Source organism: Phalacrocorax aristotelis, chromosome 3 (genome assembly GCF_949628215.1).
Source record: "Phalacrocorax aristotelis chromosome 3, bGulAri2.1, whole genome shotgun sequence".
Taxonomy (NCBI): domain Eukaryota; kingdom Metazoa; phylum Chordata; class Aves; order Suliformes; family Phalacrocoracidae; genus Phalacrocorax; species Phalacrocorax aristotelis.
In genome coordinates, this window is record NC_134278.1 from 127,558,048 (window position 1) to 127,576,860 (window position 18,813).

Sequence of the window (18,813 nt, forward strand, 5' to 3'; positions counted from 1 at the left end):
CGGGCAGGGAGAGGGAAGAGGGGAGGAAGAGGAGGAGGCGGAGGAAGCCGCCGTGCTATCCCGTGGGACGTGGAGTACCGCGGCGGCGCGGCTCCTCCCCCGAGGGCGGAAGCGGAGCGGTTTGAAGGAGTTCTCGGGAGTACTATGGCGGCGCTTGGCGCCTACCGCTGCATCGAGTGCAGCAGGGAGGCGGCGGAGCTGTACCGGGACTACCGGCGCGGGGTGCTCCGTATCTCCATCTGCGTGAGTCGGGGCGGTGGGGTGAGGGAGCGGGAGGGGCACGGTCCTCCTCCCTGCAAGGTGGAAGCTCTCTCGGTCCGCCGGACGCGTTTCTTCGCGGCCCCGAGGCCCGTGGGTCGGACTTTTTCCCTCGATCCGGGCGGAGGTTTCCCGTTCTGCCGCGCTTCCCGCCGCCATTTCCCCGCGTTGTGCGGGGGCGGCTGCGCGGGAGCGCTGTCCCGCTTGGCCTGGGCGCGCCGCTCCCGCGGCTCTGCTCCCTGTCTGATGACACCAAATTGGGCGGGAGTGTCGGTCTACTCGAGGGCGGGAAGGCTCTGCAGAGGGACCTGGACAGGCTGGATCGATGGGCCGAGATCAACTGTATGAGGTTCACCATGCAGCTGGGGGTCCTGCCAGGGTCACAACAGCCCCCTGTAACGCTCCAGGCCTGGGGCAGAGGGGCTGGGAAGTGCCCGGCGGAGAAGGCCCTGGGGGTGCTGGCTGACAGCCGGCTGGGCATGAGCCAGCAGTGCCCGGGTGGCCAAGGAGGCCACCAGCCCCCGGGCTTGTGTCAGCCCTGGTGTGGCCAGCAGGAGCCGGGCAGGGATGGGGCCCCTGTGCTCGGCCCTGGGGAGGCCCCACCTCGAATGCTGGGCTCCGGTTTGGGCCCCTCGGGACAAGAAGGCCCTTGAGGGGCTGGAGCGTGTCCAGAGAAGGGCAGCGGGGCTGGGGCAGGGTCTGGAGCACAAGTGTGCTGGGGGGCGGCTGAGGGAGCTGGGGGGGTTTAGCCTGGGGAAGAGGAGGCTGAGGGGAGACCTTATTGCTCTCTGCAGCTGCCTGAAAGAAGGGTGTAGTGAGGTGGGGGTTGGTCTCTTCTCCCAAGTCACTAGTGATGGGACAAGAAGAAACAGCTTCAAGTTCCATCGGGGAGGTTTAGATTGGATATTAGGAAAAATTTCTTTACTGAAAGAGTGGCCAGGCATTGGAACAGGCTGCGCAGGGAGGTGGTGGAGTTGCCATCCCTGGAGGTGTTCAAAAGCTATGTAGATGTGGCACTTCAGGACATGGTTCAGGAGGCCTGGTGGTGTTGGGTTGGCAGTTGGACTTGATGATCCTGGAGGTCTTTTCCAACCTTAATGATTCTATTACTTTTTGCACGCTAAAGGGCAGGTCTAAGTGCAGCTCATGGTTAGACAGCATCAGGAAAGCTGGTGAACAGTGGGAGATAAATGTTGGGTTTTCACCGATGATTATTCATCGTATGCCCAGATGTTTCCGTATTGCTTATCCAGCTACAGTGGTTGTACTTTCCAAAGTGGTACCAGCATGTTCTAGGCTGTTGACTGCTCCCCCTTCCCACTCTGCCTCTCACAGGGTTCATTTTTTCCCCTCATAGTGTTTTCATAATGTTTAAGTAATCATAGAATCATTAAGGTTGGAAAAGACCTCTAGGAATATCAAGTCCAACCGTCAACCCAACACCACCATGTCTCCTAAACCATGTCCTGAAGCGCCATGTTTACACTTTTTTTTTTTTAACACCCCAGGGACGGTGACTCCCCCACCTCTCTGGGCAGCCTGTTCCAACTTCCTTCCCTTTAGTGTCTCCCACGTTTTCTTGGAGACCTTGCAGAAAAAAAAAATTACGTTCTTAAGCAGTGTTTTCAAGTATTTCTAAATTACTGTGTTCAAATTTTGATAGGGTTTACATAGACTCATCTCCAGTGGTTAGTTTTGACATATTTTTTTTGTTGTGTGTTAAAAAAAAAAAAAAAAAAAATTGGCTCACTTAGCACCCTGATTTTAGTGTGGGGAATTTGGAATGAAGGGATCTGCAAATACATCTTGACTAAGCCTTTGATTTTATCTGTGGTTGTGTTTTGCAGCATCCCACCTGCTCCTTATAAAATTGTGAAACCTTGTTTTTCAACGAGTTGTTGAATAAACATTCTTGTAAGGAATCTTGTAACATCTTGTAAGGAATTAGTTGTGTGTCGTTCAAACTTCCTTTGTGGTTGTTTTCCCCACTTTTGTAGCCTTTGGCATTCTGAGAATGCTGCTAGAAGACAGGTTAAGTTACTAACCATGAAGCTATAAACATAAGATGACCAGAAAGCTTTGTGTGAAACCTGTGATGAATCCCTTTGCAGCTTTATAGCTTTGAGTCATTCAAGCATTCCTTAGATCAAAAATAGATATTGTAGGCAGTCAGATCATAGAGGTCTGTGGCCAGTTTATATTTGGGGAAATAGTGGTTAGGTCAAGCTGAAAGACGTACATGTTAGAGCTCAGCTTCTGTTATCAACAAAAAGCCGTGAAAACAAGATATGTACAAATTACTGATGATATTAGAAAGAGCTGATTCACATCCTTCTTTTTCCCAGCCCAGCACTCAGTTAAAATAGCTTGTTCCCGTCGAGCATAAACCAGCTGAAAATGTGCACAAAAATCTCTGCAGATGTTTCAAAGACTAGAGAAATCAGCAGTTTTCTTAGGTAAAGACAAACGAAGTAGTAGAGATCGGTTTCTACTGACTTTAGACATGCACACTGCAAGGAAAAATGGATCTCTTGTTGCTTTTCCTTGTTAGTATAATGGGTCATCTTTAGTAGTGGATATGAACTACGTCAAATCATTGGTAGTCAAATCATGTAGTCAAAATTTATCACTGGTACGTGATAAAAATGTAAATGGTTTTTTTCCGAGCTCTTTCATGTGGTGCTTCAAATTTGTCTCTGAAATCAAGGACAATTGGGATACAAAAGGACAAGTATCAAGATTATGCCTGCAGCCGTATCATGAAAGATTTAGCACATCTCATAAACACAGGTCATCAATTACGGTTATTAATTTGGCTGTGATAATCTCTAAGGGAAACTGGGAGCCAGTAGATGGCACCCATTCCTCTTAGCATTTAACCATTTGAGGACTGAAGATCCTGGTCTTCTGGAGCTGTGGCATCACATATAGAATCAAAGACTCAAATCCCAGTTGCTGTGTTCATCACAAGTGCCAAACTCTTACAAAAAGAGTAAAGAACAGTAAAAGAAGGGGTAAAGAATCACATTTTTCTAGTAACTTGGAATTCTGTCCACCTTCCTTCATGCAGATCCAGATCAGTACCGTTTTTCACCTACTCCTACGAGTCTGTTTCCTCTGTCCTATGCTGTGGGTTATCAGGGTTCAGTTTCAGTCTTAATCCTAGTTGCTCTTATGGGGTGCCGTGTCATATCATCTCTAACCCTTTCTCTCCATTTCTGGCCATCCAGGAAGTGCTGAGGGTAGGACCAGTCCACATGAGGAGCAGGCAGTATGAAGCACGTTAGTAAGAAACACTTTACCTCACGGTTTATAAAGTGGAGATGAGAATGTTAGAAGATTGCCAAGATCAAACGATTCCTTCAATTGAACTGATCTGATTTCGGCTTTATCTGCATATTGCAGGAAAGCACTGATGTCTTCTCCAGCTGCCAAGAGCTCATAGTTTCTAATAAGGCGATTCTAGTTTTACTTTTTCCTTTTAATCTGGAAGAACTGTTTTGTCACTGCGCTAACCCTCTGCAGGCATTCTGCTCCATGCAGGCAATGCTGTGCTGCGGCCAGAGACCTGAAAAGTTTATTAGCCTCACACTGCTGACAATAAAAATCAAGTACAGAACGTGTTTTGACACCGTTCACAAACTTTCATGAGCGGTGTTATGAATCATCTTGACCTGAAAATAATGATAGTTCAGAAGTCTTTTTCCACTTTAGAAAATATGAAGATCTCACTTAACATAGTGAAACGTCATTTATATCAAGTATTTATAAAGCTAAGACTGTCGGCCTCTTAAAAAGTTATGAAAAGCTGAAGGTATTTAAGAAAAATTTGAAGTCTGAGGTGAGATGAGAAGGTGTGACCACTCAGCATGAGAACAGTTTTCATCCTTCTTTGTGGAATTAGATCATCGAGTACTGCTACCCCATTGTAGCATAAGGGAGAAAAAGTGAAAAATAGGTAAAAAGATTGTATAGCAGTACTCAAAGTGAGGCCAAGGGGCATTGTCTAGATAATTTTAAAAAAAATTAATCTTTGAGATACATGTGTTTCATTCCTGTTTTCAAGCAGTGCATGAAAACACTGACACATTAAGGGGGGGGGAAAAACCCAACACAACATTTGTCCATATGATATGTAACATAAAGGGTTTCTTCCCTTATTTTTGCCCCAGAAAATTAGGAACAAGCAGAACGTTGCCAAGATCATCACTGTGTTATACTGGCCTACAGACTTGCCCCATGCTAGTTTAAAGTTACCCTTGATAAATTAATAAATCTGCATCTAAAAGGTCTTTGCCATTCTCAGGGTGTTGCTGTCATTCAAAACCTTTTGGAACATCATCTTGAGGTTGAAGAAGCTAAGTTCTCCCAACAGCATCTTTTATCTAGTCCTACATTTGGTTTTAGGATGTGTTTAACCTGATCCGGGCCTGGTTTTCAGGTGGAAGATTTAAATTTGAATGCCTAAGCAAAGTACCATGATTTTGTATTCTGTTATTAATCTGTTGAAGGGAAGAGTGGATTTTTTCCAGAGGCAAATACTAAAAGCTTCCATTAGGGAACATGTTCTGTTTCCAGCCCATGATATTAGAGTACAATTTTGGAAATTCAGCCTAGTGTTCATGGTGCTGCTTCAGTTTTGTTCCTGCAGCGTTTGTTATTGCTCTTAAGATAATTGAAAGTTTCTCTGAGGTCCATATTGTAATGCAGGCAAGCATTAAAGACCTCACAAGCATGAATATCCACTCTGGAAACAAATTTGGATACTGAAGAAGCTAACCTTCCTCTGTTAAACGTGGAAGTCCAGGCAGTACCGTGAAACTCTGGATGGGAAGGTCATGCCTTTTGTTCAGAGCTCCGCAAGGTGACTAACTGCCACAAATTCTTCAAGTTCTGTAACATTCTTTTTTAATCAGTTTTGTCTAATCGAGGCCAGTTTCAGCAGAAGCCTAGCCCAGAGGTCTGGTATTACACAGTCCTTCTTGCTTGAGATTCGCATCTAGTGAATGAACCTCTTTCTCATCCTGCATATATTTGGCTGTGAAAATGCTATTACAAGAGGCAGGTGGGCTACTGCTCCTTAAAAAGAATGTAAAGGTACTTAAAAACAGATTATAAAATTCTGAGGAAATTCCACTCCTCAGGGAGACCTGTGCAATATGTTTTTTTCTTCAGTGGGGTAACTGGGGGGGCGGCAGGGTGTGTGTGGGGCTGTGCAGGCATGTTAGGATTGTCTCCGGCTAAGGTGACTTCTGGTGGTTGCTTTGCAAGTCGTGGGTCTGGTTCTAGTCCTGTGCTGTCAACATGCTGATGTCTTCCTTATTCCGAACCAAAGTGATGGTGAAAGTAAGCCTAGGTGGTTCTTTATAGAGGAGATTTTTGTTAATTATTTTGAGATCCTTAAAACTTAAATGATCTGTAATACAGTGAATCTTCACTGAATATTTTACGAACTAGCCATTAACAATAGTAACAGAAAACACTGTTCAGATGACATTGCCAACTACAGTATTAATGCTATAAGGAAAAAAATTCCACGTTTGTCTAACCTGGAATGAATTCTGCAGTCAAAGTGCAATGAATGTAAAAGGGAATTACTAAACGTGACTTATTCAAAAATAGAAGGAAAAACATGCAATTTTTAAGTTTGGTTAATTACATATATGTTGTTTTGTTTAAAAATAAAGTTTCAGAAGTGTTAATTGTTCCAGGCCCTAACAAAGGGAAAGGAATTATTCACTGCAATATGTAGAGCTCAGTCAGGATGCCCCTTGTGTTTCGTAATAAGCAAGGCAAATTGCTTGAGCAGTGCACACTTCATTTAGCTTTTCTGCAATTAAAAAATAATTGAAAAGCTCTTTTATTGCAGCAAGGCAGACAGACTGTAAATGCTTTGAATGCAAAGCAATTGTGTAGTAAGGTAGAGAATCTGTCGAGAGTACAAAGGCCATCCTGGAAAATAAAGTATGTTATTTTTCTTATTTACATAACTCAATCTACAGACCAACTCACTACTGGAAAATGTGTCATGTAGGAAAAACTATAAAACAACATTTCTAATTTCAGTTTTCTGAAATGGAATTCATCTGAAAGTAATAAAAAAAACCATTCCTGAAAGCAGCACAGCTAATTACATTTTATTGTTTAAGGGTGCAACTGGGATTAAGGGCGCTCTCGCAAGATGATGGGTCTGTGTTAGCTTGCCCTATGAACCTATGTAAATGAACCTATGTTCACGTTGAAGCTAGGTAAATGTTGTTAAAATTTGCTGTATATGTAGTCGAGCAAAAAAATGTAGCTTAATTTTGCTAAACGCCAATCCCTGGAGAAAGGAATGCTAAAATGAGACTGTTTCACTGGTGTTTCTAATATCCAGAGAATTGCAAACATATTCCTCGTGTGGTTTTCATGTTATTTTTAGTTCAGGATGAAGCCTGGTTATTCAGTGTACATTCTGTAGTGTCCTGTGGCTTCCTCTTCAAGAATGTTTTTCCCTTCCACCAGCCCCATACCAAAATACTTTTACTTAAAAATTCAGTTATGTTTTAGTGTTGGAGAGAACACTCAAAAAGTCACGTTCATATACTGTAGGAACTTTGCCCTTCAGTGACTGTACAAATACGTGAGGAAATACCTACTCTGTATTGTGTTTGGAATGTGTTTGTGAACTGTGTTTGCAGGGGAGTATCTTTGATGAACAAGGAAGAGGTAAGTCTTCTGAGTAATGCCTTATAAAAGGCTGATAAACATGCAGTCAGTTAACATTTCACTATTTCTTTTGTCTTAGTACGACTGAGTTGTTAAAACATGTTACTTTCCTTAACTGTTTTGGATTGCTTTGATCAGAAAGGATCTGATGCACTATGCTGTGAAGGACATGGTTGTACTAGCTTTTGAAAATTTCTTTTTTCTTAAAGCTGCCTTTGCTCATTTTTTAAAATAATTTTTTTAAGATAACTAAGCAAATTTCTAAGTTATGAAAATGGAAGCTTTTTTTTTGAAACAACAGACAAGCATAGTGAAATAATTGATTTGAGTAGGCAAACACTTCCTAAACCAATATCCATTTAAATTCATTATAATATTGAAATACATTCAACAACTTTTTTTCAGGTATTTTTTAGAATTTCTTACAGTATCTATTGGACTTCTGTGTGTCAGTGTCAAACATTTGTAATTTTGCTTAAATTTACCAATTCAGAAGAAGATGGGTACATAGAATTTATGGCATCAAGCTTGACCTTTCTCTTTGCAACATAATCTGAAAGTACCTTTTACTCCAGCAATGTCTATTTTTTTTTCCAAGACAGAAGCCAGTTATTTCCCATGTCTGATGCTAGTTATATATTTAAGGAAGAAATTAATAACACAGAGAAATCCAGTTACTTCTTTTTATCATTTTAGAACTGGTTACGATAACTGAGGCATTTCTTCGAGAAGTCCCAAAGAAGAGTGGAAAAGCTCAGTTTTGTTAAAGATGTGCTTTCTTTAGTCGTGCTGAACAGGCCACTGACTACAGCTGTGCAGAACTGCAGTTGGGAACGAGACGTGAGCACCACTATTGGAGTTCACTCTAAACTGCCTGGCTACAGTCGTAAAAGTAAGCGTGCAAGCGGTTCTCCCTGGCTGAGCTGCTCATACTGATCTTCTCTGGAAGTGTTAGTGATTATCGATGTCCGTAGAGTTACATCACTTTAACTAGTTAAAGCTGTCTAGTTAAACTTACATGTCCTTAAACTGCATTAACTGACTGCATTGATTTTGCTGAAGTCGGACTCTAGGCAAAAGTCTCCTTCCTAATGTTAGTGTTAGATGTTTTAGTAGTACAGCTGGAAAAAATAACTAAAAAGCCAGGTATGGAGAAAATGTCATCCTAGAGTGTCTGTTAATTCTGTAATGTTCTCATGGTATAGCAATTGTCATCTTCGTTTTGTCCAAATAGCCTATGGCAGCACACATGCAAGTCTTTCGCAGAAAGGTGGTTTGTAGGTCTCACAAGTCCCAGAATGAACTTGCGCTGGCTAGGTCACCAGCAGGGTAAGCGCAAAGGGCCTTTCCTTCATACACCTGAGACTCAAAATTAAAGTATATTAAGAACAGGGCTCTCCTCAAGCTCTACAAGACAGTCAAACGAGAATATGTGTGTGTCTGTGCATGAAAAGTCCTTGAAGGTGGCTGCTCTTTTGAAATACGGCAGATTTTCTTTTCCCGTTGAAGTAACGCATGAGAAATAGGATCCTTAAATGTTTGGTGGCGGTATGCTGAAATACTGAATTAAATATCATTCTTACGGCTGCAGAAGATTTGGTTGTGGCTGCCAGAAGCTGTGGCACGGAAGACCCTTCTTATGGGTAACACCCATGTATTCATTTGTAGCAGTCTCCTTATATACCTGCAGTAACTTTCTGCATCATTGGTTTTGCCTGGAGGGTTGGCCTGATATATTTTAATTGGCTAAAATTCATGTCAGCTGTCAGTGAAAATTTTTCAGTACCTCTTAACTGCAAGGTTTTTGATTGATGTTTGGTTGGGACCCTCCACTTGAAAAGATGATTCCTTACTCTTTTCAGAAAGATTTTTTTGACCCTGGTCAAATAATGTTCTGTTGTAGGAAAATTGGACAGCATAATAAATCCTGGGGTATGTAAGATATCCTTCATCTAACCTTCGTGACACCCATTGCGTTCAAGGATAATCTTTTTGTTTGTTGTTGTCCAGTGCCTGTGTGAATAAGTCTATTAAAAAAAAAATATTGAGTTTTCCTGTGCTACATCAATGCAGAGATTTGACATGTAAATTCCCACCTATAAGAATATCTGTTCATGATTTCCCCGGAGGAAGAAATAAAGCAAGATACTACCTTTAATTAAACTTGCAATTTCTTTTTCCTCTATTAAATGCATTAGCTGTGGTCTTCTGTTAATTATGTCCTTTCTTCCATCTCTCTCACTTTTATTTTAGACCTATCAAACTGTCGGTTAGTTGGGTCAGGTTATTAACTCAGTACCTCTAACTTGTGTCCTGTCATACACAGTATTTTCTTTTCTAATCCAAATGAGTTTATTGGGTTTCTTTTCTTGAGCTGGACCATGAAACAGTGATTAGTAGTAGGAACATTCCTTAGACACTCTAATCAACTTATGCGTTTGTTTGGACGTTTTTCTTGATATGGATATTGGACTTTTGAGTCAGTTTGCTAGTGAAATTTTGCTTCTCAAATTCTCCAGTAACAAATCTAGTACATAGCAAGGCAAAGTTAACTTTGGACACAAGGAATTGCTATAAAACTGAAAAAACCTTTTTGTTCTTTCCTGGGAGTTTGTCTGTGGGTGCGTGTTGTCTAATGCTGCGTTTTTGAGCGTTACAGCATTTCAGAAGGCTGTGTGCATAGATTTCTCTTCGGGCAGCGCACAGCCGTGCACGCATTAAAATGGAAATAGAGATTGTTTCTATATGCTCTGAGGATGGTAGCTAATGCGAAGGCCCAGGGGAGCGGGATTAGCTGAGGACAGGTCGGAGGGAACAAGTAGCTGAACAGGAGGATGGGCAGCAGCAGAAAGCTGACCTGCGGGCGAGCCCCCGTTTGTATGTGCTTTTGTCTGAGCTTGAGGGGTTGCTGTGATGAGCTGCTGCTGCTCCTCAGCTCTCTGCTAGAAGTTATTTCCCCCTCAGGTCTGCTAGATGAGCCTTCTGTAAGGTGGTTATTTAATCATCCTGTTCACAGTTCGTATAATAGCCTTGTTAGCCTTTCTCACTTAAGTCAAGGAGTGACTGCCTATGCAGGTAAGTCAATAAATCTGCAGGGGGTTGATGACGAGCGGTTCCCAGTGATCTGGGTGAAATAACCTCTCCAGTAGGCATGGCAGGAACCAGCTGATGTGCTGGAGAAGTAATGGTCTAGGGTCTTATCACGATTCAGTAGCAACTTCCAACTCTTTGGCTGTATCTGTGTGTGAAAACTACATAATCAGTATTTTAAATATATTAATGTTTGTTCAATAATGGAAAATTAATTGAAAATCTGGACTACTTATTAGTATGGAAGACCGATGCAACAGGAAAAAAATACTGTCTTTTTTCCTTGAAAGGAGGGAAAAGGTAGGATAGGAGAATAAAGCACCTCTTGTTTTAAAAGAAGGAAGTGATAAAAAATTAATTTTCTTTCAAAAAAAAAGTTAAAAAAAAAAAAATCTCAAAATGCCCAGTAGATGGGCCATGGTCAGATAACCTTTAACAAGATACTGGTGTGGGTTTTTTTCAGTGGTGGGAAGGCAATTTGGGTTTTTTGCATCTGTAGGACACAAAATGATAACTAAGTACATCCTTGCATAGTTTATTATCTGTGTTAATCTGAAGCCTATAAAAATCAGTAATGTGTCTTTGTGTTTTGTAAGGGAAATCCTCGTGTCAACTGTAGTGTCAAGGGGGGGAAGCACTTATTCTGGATGGATTAAAAACCTATTGAAAATGAAGATTACATTAAGGAAAGACTCATAAGAATTGAATAGCTACTTTGGATTTATGCAATTGTGCTAAGCACAGAGGAAAATTTAATAAACGTTTGCGCTTTTTTTGTTATTGTTGTTTCTTCTAATCCTTGTTACTTTGTGACTTTCAGAAATCCTGCCAGAAACCTGTGGACAAATATATTGAGTATGACCCTGTTATCATCTTGATTAATGCTGTTTTATGCAAAGCACAAGCATACAGGCACATTCTTTTCAATACAAAAATAAATGTAAGTTGCTACACCCCTACATTGTGATTATTTTTTTTTAAGGTATATTTAGGTTTGGTGAGTTGATTGTAATAGTTGTAAAATTTTAGACCCTTAACCTGTTCAAGAACAAAATGGATTCAGCTTGATGGAACCTGTGGACGGGCAGAAGAGCAGTTCCTAATGTCGTTAATAGAACCAGCAAATACACCAGTCATCCTGCATGTTAAAGGGAGTCCTAACTGGGCTCATTGGAAGAGAAAGGCCTAATTTCAAGTTTGTTTTCAACTTAAATTTCTGTTGGAAACAGCTCTTTTTGAAATGAGCTATAGTAGTCTAACATACTATATTAACAATACTGTGCCAATGAAACCTACTGTACTAATTTCTCATTACTTTCCTCCTGAGTAATTAACCCTGTCCTCAGAACCACAGCAAAAGATAGTGACTTTAACATGAAGCGTTGTTGATGCAGAGTTATGTAGTCAACTTAGTTGTGCTGCCCGGCTGGAGTGCAGGGGTGTCGCTTTTCTGGCAGAACTGTGTATTTTTACTTTAAGGATTGGTTTCCTAGGAGAGGGAAGCTAGTTAGAGCCAACTAGCCAAGCGTAAGTGTATGCTGTGTTCATGTTGATACCTTCTAGCCAGTCCAGTGTTAAGCAGTGTAGATAGATACACTCACCTCGTCTTTAGAGCATAAATGTTATGAATTCACTGCTTCTGGAGACTGGTAATGATGTTTTCCATGAGGCTTCTGGAAGAACTATTCCATCTGTGGAAACTTCATCTATTCAAATAAATTGAGTTGAATTTTACACTGGCTTAGCCCATGCATGTGTGTGCAATTAGCATAACTAGTCTGTAATGGAAAAAGTAGAATCCATGCACAGAAATTGGATTGGTTTATTTAAATCTGTATAAAATCAGAATTCACCCCACATACATGCTGGCTTAAAGTCTGTTTAATGTGGAAACATGCTAACTATGGACCCTCATGACATAATTTTTTGCAGTCACTTCAAAGGATACTTTTAAGTTTTGTTTAGTTATGTCGCTCCATTTATTTTTGGTTTTTCACCCTTATCTGAATTAAGAAATATTTTTGGTATGACTATGCTACCAGTTTCTTCTAATGGAGATTGTCCCAGGGAAAAACAGAAACAAGGCTATTTAAACCAGCTTACTAAAGGGAGTAGTTGCCCTGAAACTGAAATTTTTGGTAGTATAGTTCTGCTAGGTATGGCACAATTGTTTTTATATTCCTAACTGAAACACCCTTCCCAAATTTTTTAAAAAAAAGGTATAGAGCAGGCATTACAAACTACACTTACATGCTTTCGTCTGTATGGAACTGTGCGTGCAGTTTCCTATCTTCTATAATTGACTTATGTTTATTTATGTTAAAAGGACTATGTGCTAAACCAGTGGCTCAGCAGTAGTTATTTGCTTATATTTTTAAACAAAATTAATAAACCTATAGAGCTTGTTTGTGTGGAGATGTAGAAATGTATTTTAAATACCAATTTAATACTAATACTTTAATTTATGCTGATTTAATACTAATGCTTTTATTATTCTTTCATTTACCAGATTCATGCGAAGCTCTGCATATTTTGTTTGCTTTGTGAGGCTTATCTCAGGTGGTTGCAACTACAGGGTTCAAGCCAAAATACAGATCCTGATGACTTAATCAGATATGCCAAGGAATGGGATTTTTATAGAATGTTTGGTATAGCTGCTTTAGGTAAGATCGATGATCAGTTCATGGAACTATTTACTCTTGAAGCATTGCATAACTTCATGAGTCTTTCATCAAGCCTGTATTGCAAAAATTAGTACAGAATTGGTGTCATGTCCTACCCAGTATGGTTAAACGATTATACACATACTCTCTCGTTTGCCTTCATTTAATGCAAATGCATAATTCAGTCCTGATTCAGTTCAGGCTGATATGATAAGCATTAGATACCGAAACACTGAAAAGCGGCAATATTCAGAAATCTTTGTCTACACCCATTTATATAGTTTTGAAGACCAGTGTAGAGTTCAGCCTTATTCCTTGGAGTCAACATGAAATATATGGTTTATTATTCATTAAGGTGATGCAACATTAAGGATGATCCTTACAGCTTTTCCCAATTGTTTACTTCTTTATCTGGGTGTTTTTTTTCACATGAATACACAAAGATACAGAGCAGCAGCATCACTGGTAAAGAGTAAATACTTCTGTGCCGCAAAACAATTTGAAAGCAGAGGAGGGTTTTGTTTTATTTTGGTTAATATTTTTATCCTCGTATTTTTTCTGGTGATAGAGTTTAAATCAAGCCCACAGACTAAAACTAGTATTTCCTTAGACTTCCAGAGTTTAATGTCAGTCATTTATTGTCTAGTGTTGCTCTAAGAAGGCTTTCCTAACCGGTCAGTAAAAATGTTGGAACTTGTTTTTCAGTAGTAATTGATCTGTTACAGTTGTTGAGAGTTGCTTTGACGTCTGCATTAATACCAGTGTTACACAGGGACGCGGTGTCAAAAGAAGTCCAATAGCTCAATGATATTCTTGCCTTAGTGTTTTCTCATGCTGGATGGAAAGGGTTCATTGCTGGTGACCTTTTCAAAAAAGGCAAGTATTGATTTTGTTTTACAGGCTAACAGACAGTTGAAAAAAACCCTCTCCTTTGGTTTAAAAGGAAAAGTAAAGGAAGTTCATGTGCTAAACCTCCTGTGCTGTGCAGTGTCAGAAATTAAGAGTATGAAAATCCTACAGACAGAATGCCTGGGTAGAATTATTTTGAATCTCATGAATGAACACAGGAGAGAGAGGACATGTTCATGTCTGCATGTGTTTTTTTTAAATAGCAGTCAGTTGCATTTGGGACACATAATTTCACTGAAACTCATAGAAAAAAGGACTTGGTTTTGGCACTTCATTCTCTCTTCCCAACTCCTCTTATTTCTTCTTAGAACAAACTTCATTTTTGCTTGGAATATTTATTACTTTATGGTGGATGAGACCTGAGATGATGAAAACAAAGTCTGACTTCATTTTACTTCTCAAAGCACTGCTGTTGTCCAGCTATGGAAAGCTTCTGCTAATTCCAGCTGTTATTTGGGAACATGACTACACGCCTTTATGCCTTGTGTTTATAAAAGTGTTTGTCTTGATATCAAACTCCCAGGCAATTAGAGGTATGTTTTTGCTTTTTTAGTACTACATTACTTGTGTAGAATGTATGTGAGAGAATGCAGCTGTTATAGAAGTCATTATCACTTTTTTTTTTAAATTGGTATCAGGCATGTGACTAAAATAGCTCTAGCTTAAAACTGTTATTTAGACTTTAATAGAAAGTGAAGAAAAAACACTTTAAAAAAGAAAAAGCACTTCTTATCTAACCATCATCTCTTCGTATGTGCTTATTATATCTATCAGATCCATCAGTTAGAATTTGAAACAACTCATTGTGGATCATTGAAATATAAAGTAGAATTCTTTGTGTGCCTGGAAGATGAAAAATTAATGTTAATTTTAGGCATGGCTTTGGAATGCAGACTTTAACAGATTTGGGTGATTTCTTATACGTACGAATTAATACGAATTCTCACATGGTTTCTGTGATCTTCTTAAAAGGTGATAAATTTGTTCTGTTTCCTTTCACAGTTACATTGAACTTGAACCGAATGCTCGCTTGGTTGGCCATCATCTTTGGATTAATTTTGGAAAATGGTGTGGTCTGCTTGTTCCAGAAAATGGGATGGGATGTTTGAAACCTCAGCCCAGAGCTGAAGAAATACCGACATCATCTTTTCTAAGAATGATCTCTGCCAGCAAATTCCAAAGATCCTATTTTCATAGTACTTAAGAAGGTGATAGATAACAAAAACTTGCATTAGTGGTGAGTGTAAACAGCTTTAGGATGAGTGAAAATGAGAAACTTCAGAAGTTTGGCTATTTAATGTGGTTAGCCACAAAACCTCTGCCTTAGCTTGTTTATTTTCCCATTAAAAATATGATTGTGTCACTATCCTAATAGCTTTATAAATCTGGTTGTGTACCTATGGCTGTAACAAAAAAGGTACACTAAAAATTTCAGCATTGCTACCAATCACTGCATTTTGGCAGGAGGAGGATGAATTGTTCCCTTAAGAGGAAAGAAGAGAGTCAGTGGGAAAATGTAAAAGACAAAATTGGTATGTCCGCAAAAACAGATTTTGAAAGAGAGAAGTGAACATGTACAAACAGATTATTAGAGAAAAGGCAAGTATTGCAGAGTGAAGCTACAGTGGGAAGACTAAGTTCTGTTGTTCTGGAGTGTTCACATAACAATCTAAAATAATAAAATCTCTAGTTCTAGAGTAATCTCTAGGAACTATCGTTTTAACTGGCTTGAAATTTTATGTGCTCTCAAACGCTGCTGCTTTGTTCTGAAGGCTGAAAAGAGAGTGAAAGGACTCTGACCCCCAGCATACATGGTTGTTTGGGATACCGCAGCTTCTGCATTTAATATTAAGCCACATCCCCTGCACCCAGCCCTCATCTGGCAGCAGTTTAGTGGAAGCAAAAAGTGAAGTATGAGGCTGCTTAGCAATAAAGGAGTACTTTTTCTTAAAAAAAACCCACAACATGTTTAGGCCCAAATTAGTGAAGAAACATTTATAGAAGTTCTGCACCTCTTTTCCCAGCAGGCAAAGAGAGGTCTAGACAGCCCCTAAAGGAGCAGGCAGAATCGGTTTCTGCAAGACAGTGATAAGGACACAAAGCTACTTTCATGCAGAGCAGTTTCCATGATGTTCCATCCAATGTTTAATTCTCCTTCTTCAGTTGTTCGAAGGCTGTACTGTCTACAGGCACTTCTTCCATTCTTCGTTTTCCTCAGATGCAGGCTCCTATCTATGTTTTGCAAAACCCATCAAATAACATTTTGCAACATCTTCAAGTTATTTCCAAACAGGTGTAGAGTAAGTCTAGATTATGATCACAGGAGACGTCAGACATGTTTGTCCGATGCAACTGTCTGCGCCATAGTAAGTTTTTTTGGTCAGAAAAGCAAGTGGTTGCTGATTCTGTTTTAATAAGTCAGAGGCTGACGCCACTCGTGCTGTTTGTGTTACATTTGACATCTCTCTGAGCATGTGATGGTATGGCTAGAGAAGGCAAAAAAAAAAAACCCAAACTGCAACCTCTTCTGAGTACATGAGACAGTTTAACACTGCAACTGCCCCAGCAAGCGCATAGTTGTGAAGGTGTATGAGGGATCCACCTTGTTACTGGTGTGAATCAGTGGCCAGACAAGTGTAGGTGTGCAGTTGCTCACTGCCTGAGCAGCAGCTTTGGCAACACAGTACCTAGGACGTGCTTTGCTTTACATAATTAGAACTGGGGAGATACTCCACCAAAAAAGCTTTTTTTAAAAAAACCTGTACATTGCCAAAGGTGCTTTGAATAGGGCTCATGTTCCTCCCACAACACCAGCACTGCAACAGAGGCTGCAGGTTGAGAGGGTGCAAAGGGAAGGAGCAGTAGAGCTTTCAGAAAAGCTTCAGGATGCTGGTCTGGCCTGCTTTCGCTTTCCTCCTTCACCTTCTGCCGTCAGAGGGAATGAAGTTGTGCTGTAGCAGAGAGGATGACAGAAGGTTATGCACTAGGAAAATGCTGGTGCCCGCTGAGCCAAACCCTGTTTGTTATTGTAGCTGTCATCTGGCTTTTACCCAGCGCTCTGTTCATCTTAGTACGACCTTAGCATTGCAGCTGATAAAGTTTCTCACCACTCTGTGTCCCTCTTCAGGAAACTAATTTCTACCACTAATTTTGCTTTTCTCATGATGTAACAACAGCGCTTTGGTTTGTTCCTCTTAGATTTTTTTTTTTTTTTTTTTTTAAATCTTGTTTGTAACCATGACACATAAGGGTTTTTTTTTGATCCCTCTCCCCCCCACCCCATCCCCCCCCACCGAAAGTTCTCCCTTTTCTGCTCTGGCATTGGTTTCAGTCTGAAGGCTGAGTGGAGCACATGTAAGTGTGACTAATGCAAGGGGAAGATATTGCATTTCTTGTAAATATTATCTAGTCAGCAGCAAAACTCTAAATACAACGTATGTAAATTTTGTTTGGGATCAATTTCCTTAAATTAAAGTTTATTTTGAATTAAAAACATTTCAGGACATTTTCTGAGCTTTATTCAGAAGACCTAGAATGGACATGAACACATTCCGAAAGAAGAAATGCTTATCTATTGTGTCACATATGCCAATAACGTATCAGTTATGCACTCCATAATGCTATCAGGAGCCACCACTGTCCTTATGCAACTTTGAGGACAGAGAAGAAAATGAAGAGCTACGGAGCTGTGGAACGAAAGCTATTTGTTATTGTCTAGTAATGTACAGGTAATGCGTCGTACAGGCTTTCAGAGACATCGTTATTGCCTAGTGATGTAGGACATTCTGCCTTGTGTGGTTTTATGGCTACTCATTTTCCAGAACTAACAGGACAAGTAAGCTAGTATTTCATAAATCTAGGAGGAACTTGAGGATGCCCTCTGTGTGTGTGGGCAGGTGCGTGTGCATTTTTGATGCCTTAGGAAAAGGATTCTGTATGGTGCTGGAGAGAACCTAGCCTATTTTAAGGTCCTGCCTGTTTAAAGTAGTCATCTCCTTCTTGCTTTTATTCCTTTTTGTCTTTTGAGCTCCTCTTCTTTCATAAACTCTTCATAATGAAATAGTTGTCTGTGCAGGAAGATGTATGACAAATAGCTTGCCCTTTCTATATATCTTCAGTTGGTTCCTCAACTTAGGAGAAAGGATTTACTTGGGTTAAAAATCTAATGGCCTGGAAATGAACCCATGTAAACTTTGAGTTTTGCTTGGAATCAAAGAGGCTATTGTGGCCTATGGGAAAGTCATGGGCCTGTGGAACAAATTGCAGAATTCCTTCAGATGACATGCACAGGAGAACCAGAGATGTTATTTAGACTTGGGTTGAGCAACAGTTTAGTGATTGTGCAGTGGGAGCTGGGACCTTTGGGTCCATAGGTCAGGTAACAAATACTTAGAAGTTATACAAAATTGGAGAATTAGAGTAGAAGCTAGGAAGGGTTAAAAGAATGTAGGTGTCAGACTTTTAAATTAAGAGTTGAGAAGACTATAAAACCTAAGAGGATAGAATCTCAAAGATTAATGCAGTGAAGATGAGTGTGAGTTTATGATTAAGCAAGTATATGAATGTCCTACTCCTACATTTTCAAAGGATTAACATGAAGGAAGAATATTATTTATTGTAGACGTTTTTACACACACAGAATTGTATGTGTGGCCGTCTTGGCCACCTGGGCATGCTGCTGGCTCACATTTAGCCAGCTATCGACTAACACCCCCAGGTCCTTTTCTGCTGGGCAGTATTCTAGCCATTTGTCCCTAGGCCTGTAGTGTTGCGTGGGGCTGTTACGGCCCAAGTGCGGGACCCGGCTCTTGGCCTTGTTAAACCTCACACAATTGGCCTCGGCCCATCGATCCAGCCTGTCCAGGTCCCTCTGCAGAGCCTTCCTACCCTCAAGTGGATCAACACTCCCGCCCAACTTGGTGTCTTCTGCAAAATAGGTGCATTTGATCCCTATGTCCAGATCACTGATAAAGATATTAAAGAGAACCGGCCCCAACAGTGAGCCCTGGGGAGCCCCGCGTGTGACCGGCTGCCAACCGGCTTTAGCTCCGTTCACCGAACTGTTTGGGTCTGGCCATCCAGCCAGTTTTTTACTCAACAAAGAGTACGCCTGTCCAAGCCACGAGCAGCCAGTTTCTCCAGGAGAATATTGTGGGAAATGGTGTCAAAGGCTGTACTGAAGTCT

The 18,813-nt window shown here is 40.6% G+C and overlaps 1 protein-coding gene across 1 annotated transcript; it reads left to right on the forward strand.

Moving 5' to 3' along the window:
• The first annotated feature begins 4 nt into the window (after positions 1 to 4).
• Positions 5 to 17,121, forward strand: ARV1 (ARV1 fatty acid homeostasis modulator). Its single transcript, XM_075089534.1, has 5 exons — positions 5 to 243; positions 10,877 to 10,996; positions 12,566 to 12,719; positions 13,937 to 14,161; positions 14,631 to 17,121. The coding sequence occupies exons 1-5, from the start codon at positions 145 to 147 to the stop codon at positions 14,735 to 14,737; spliced, it is 705 nt and encodes a 234-aa protein (XP_074945635.1). The 5' UTR covers positions 5 to 144; the 3' UTR covers positions 14,738 to 17,121.
• The last annotated feature ends 1,692 nt before the right edge of the window (positions 17,122 to 18,813 follow it).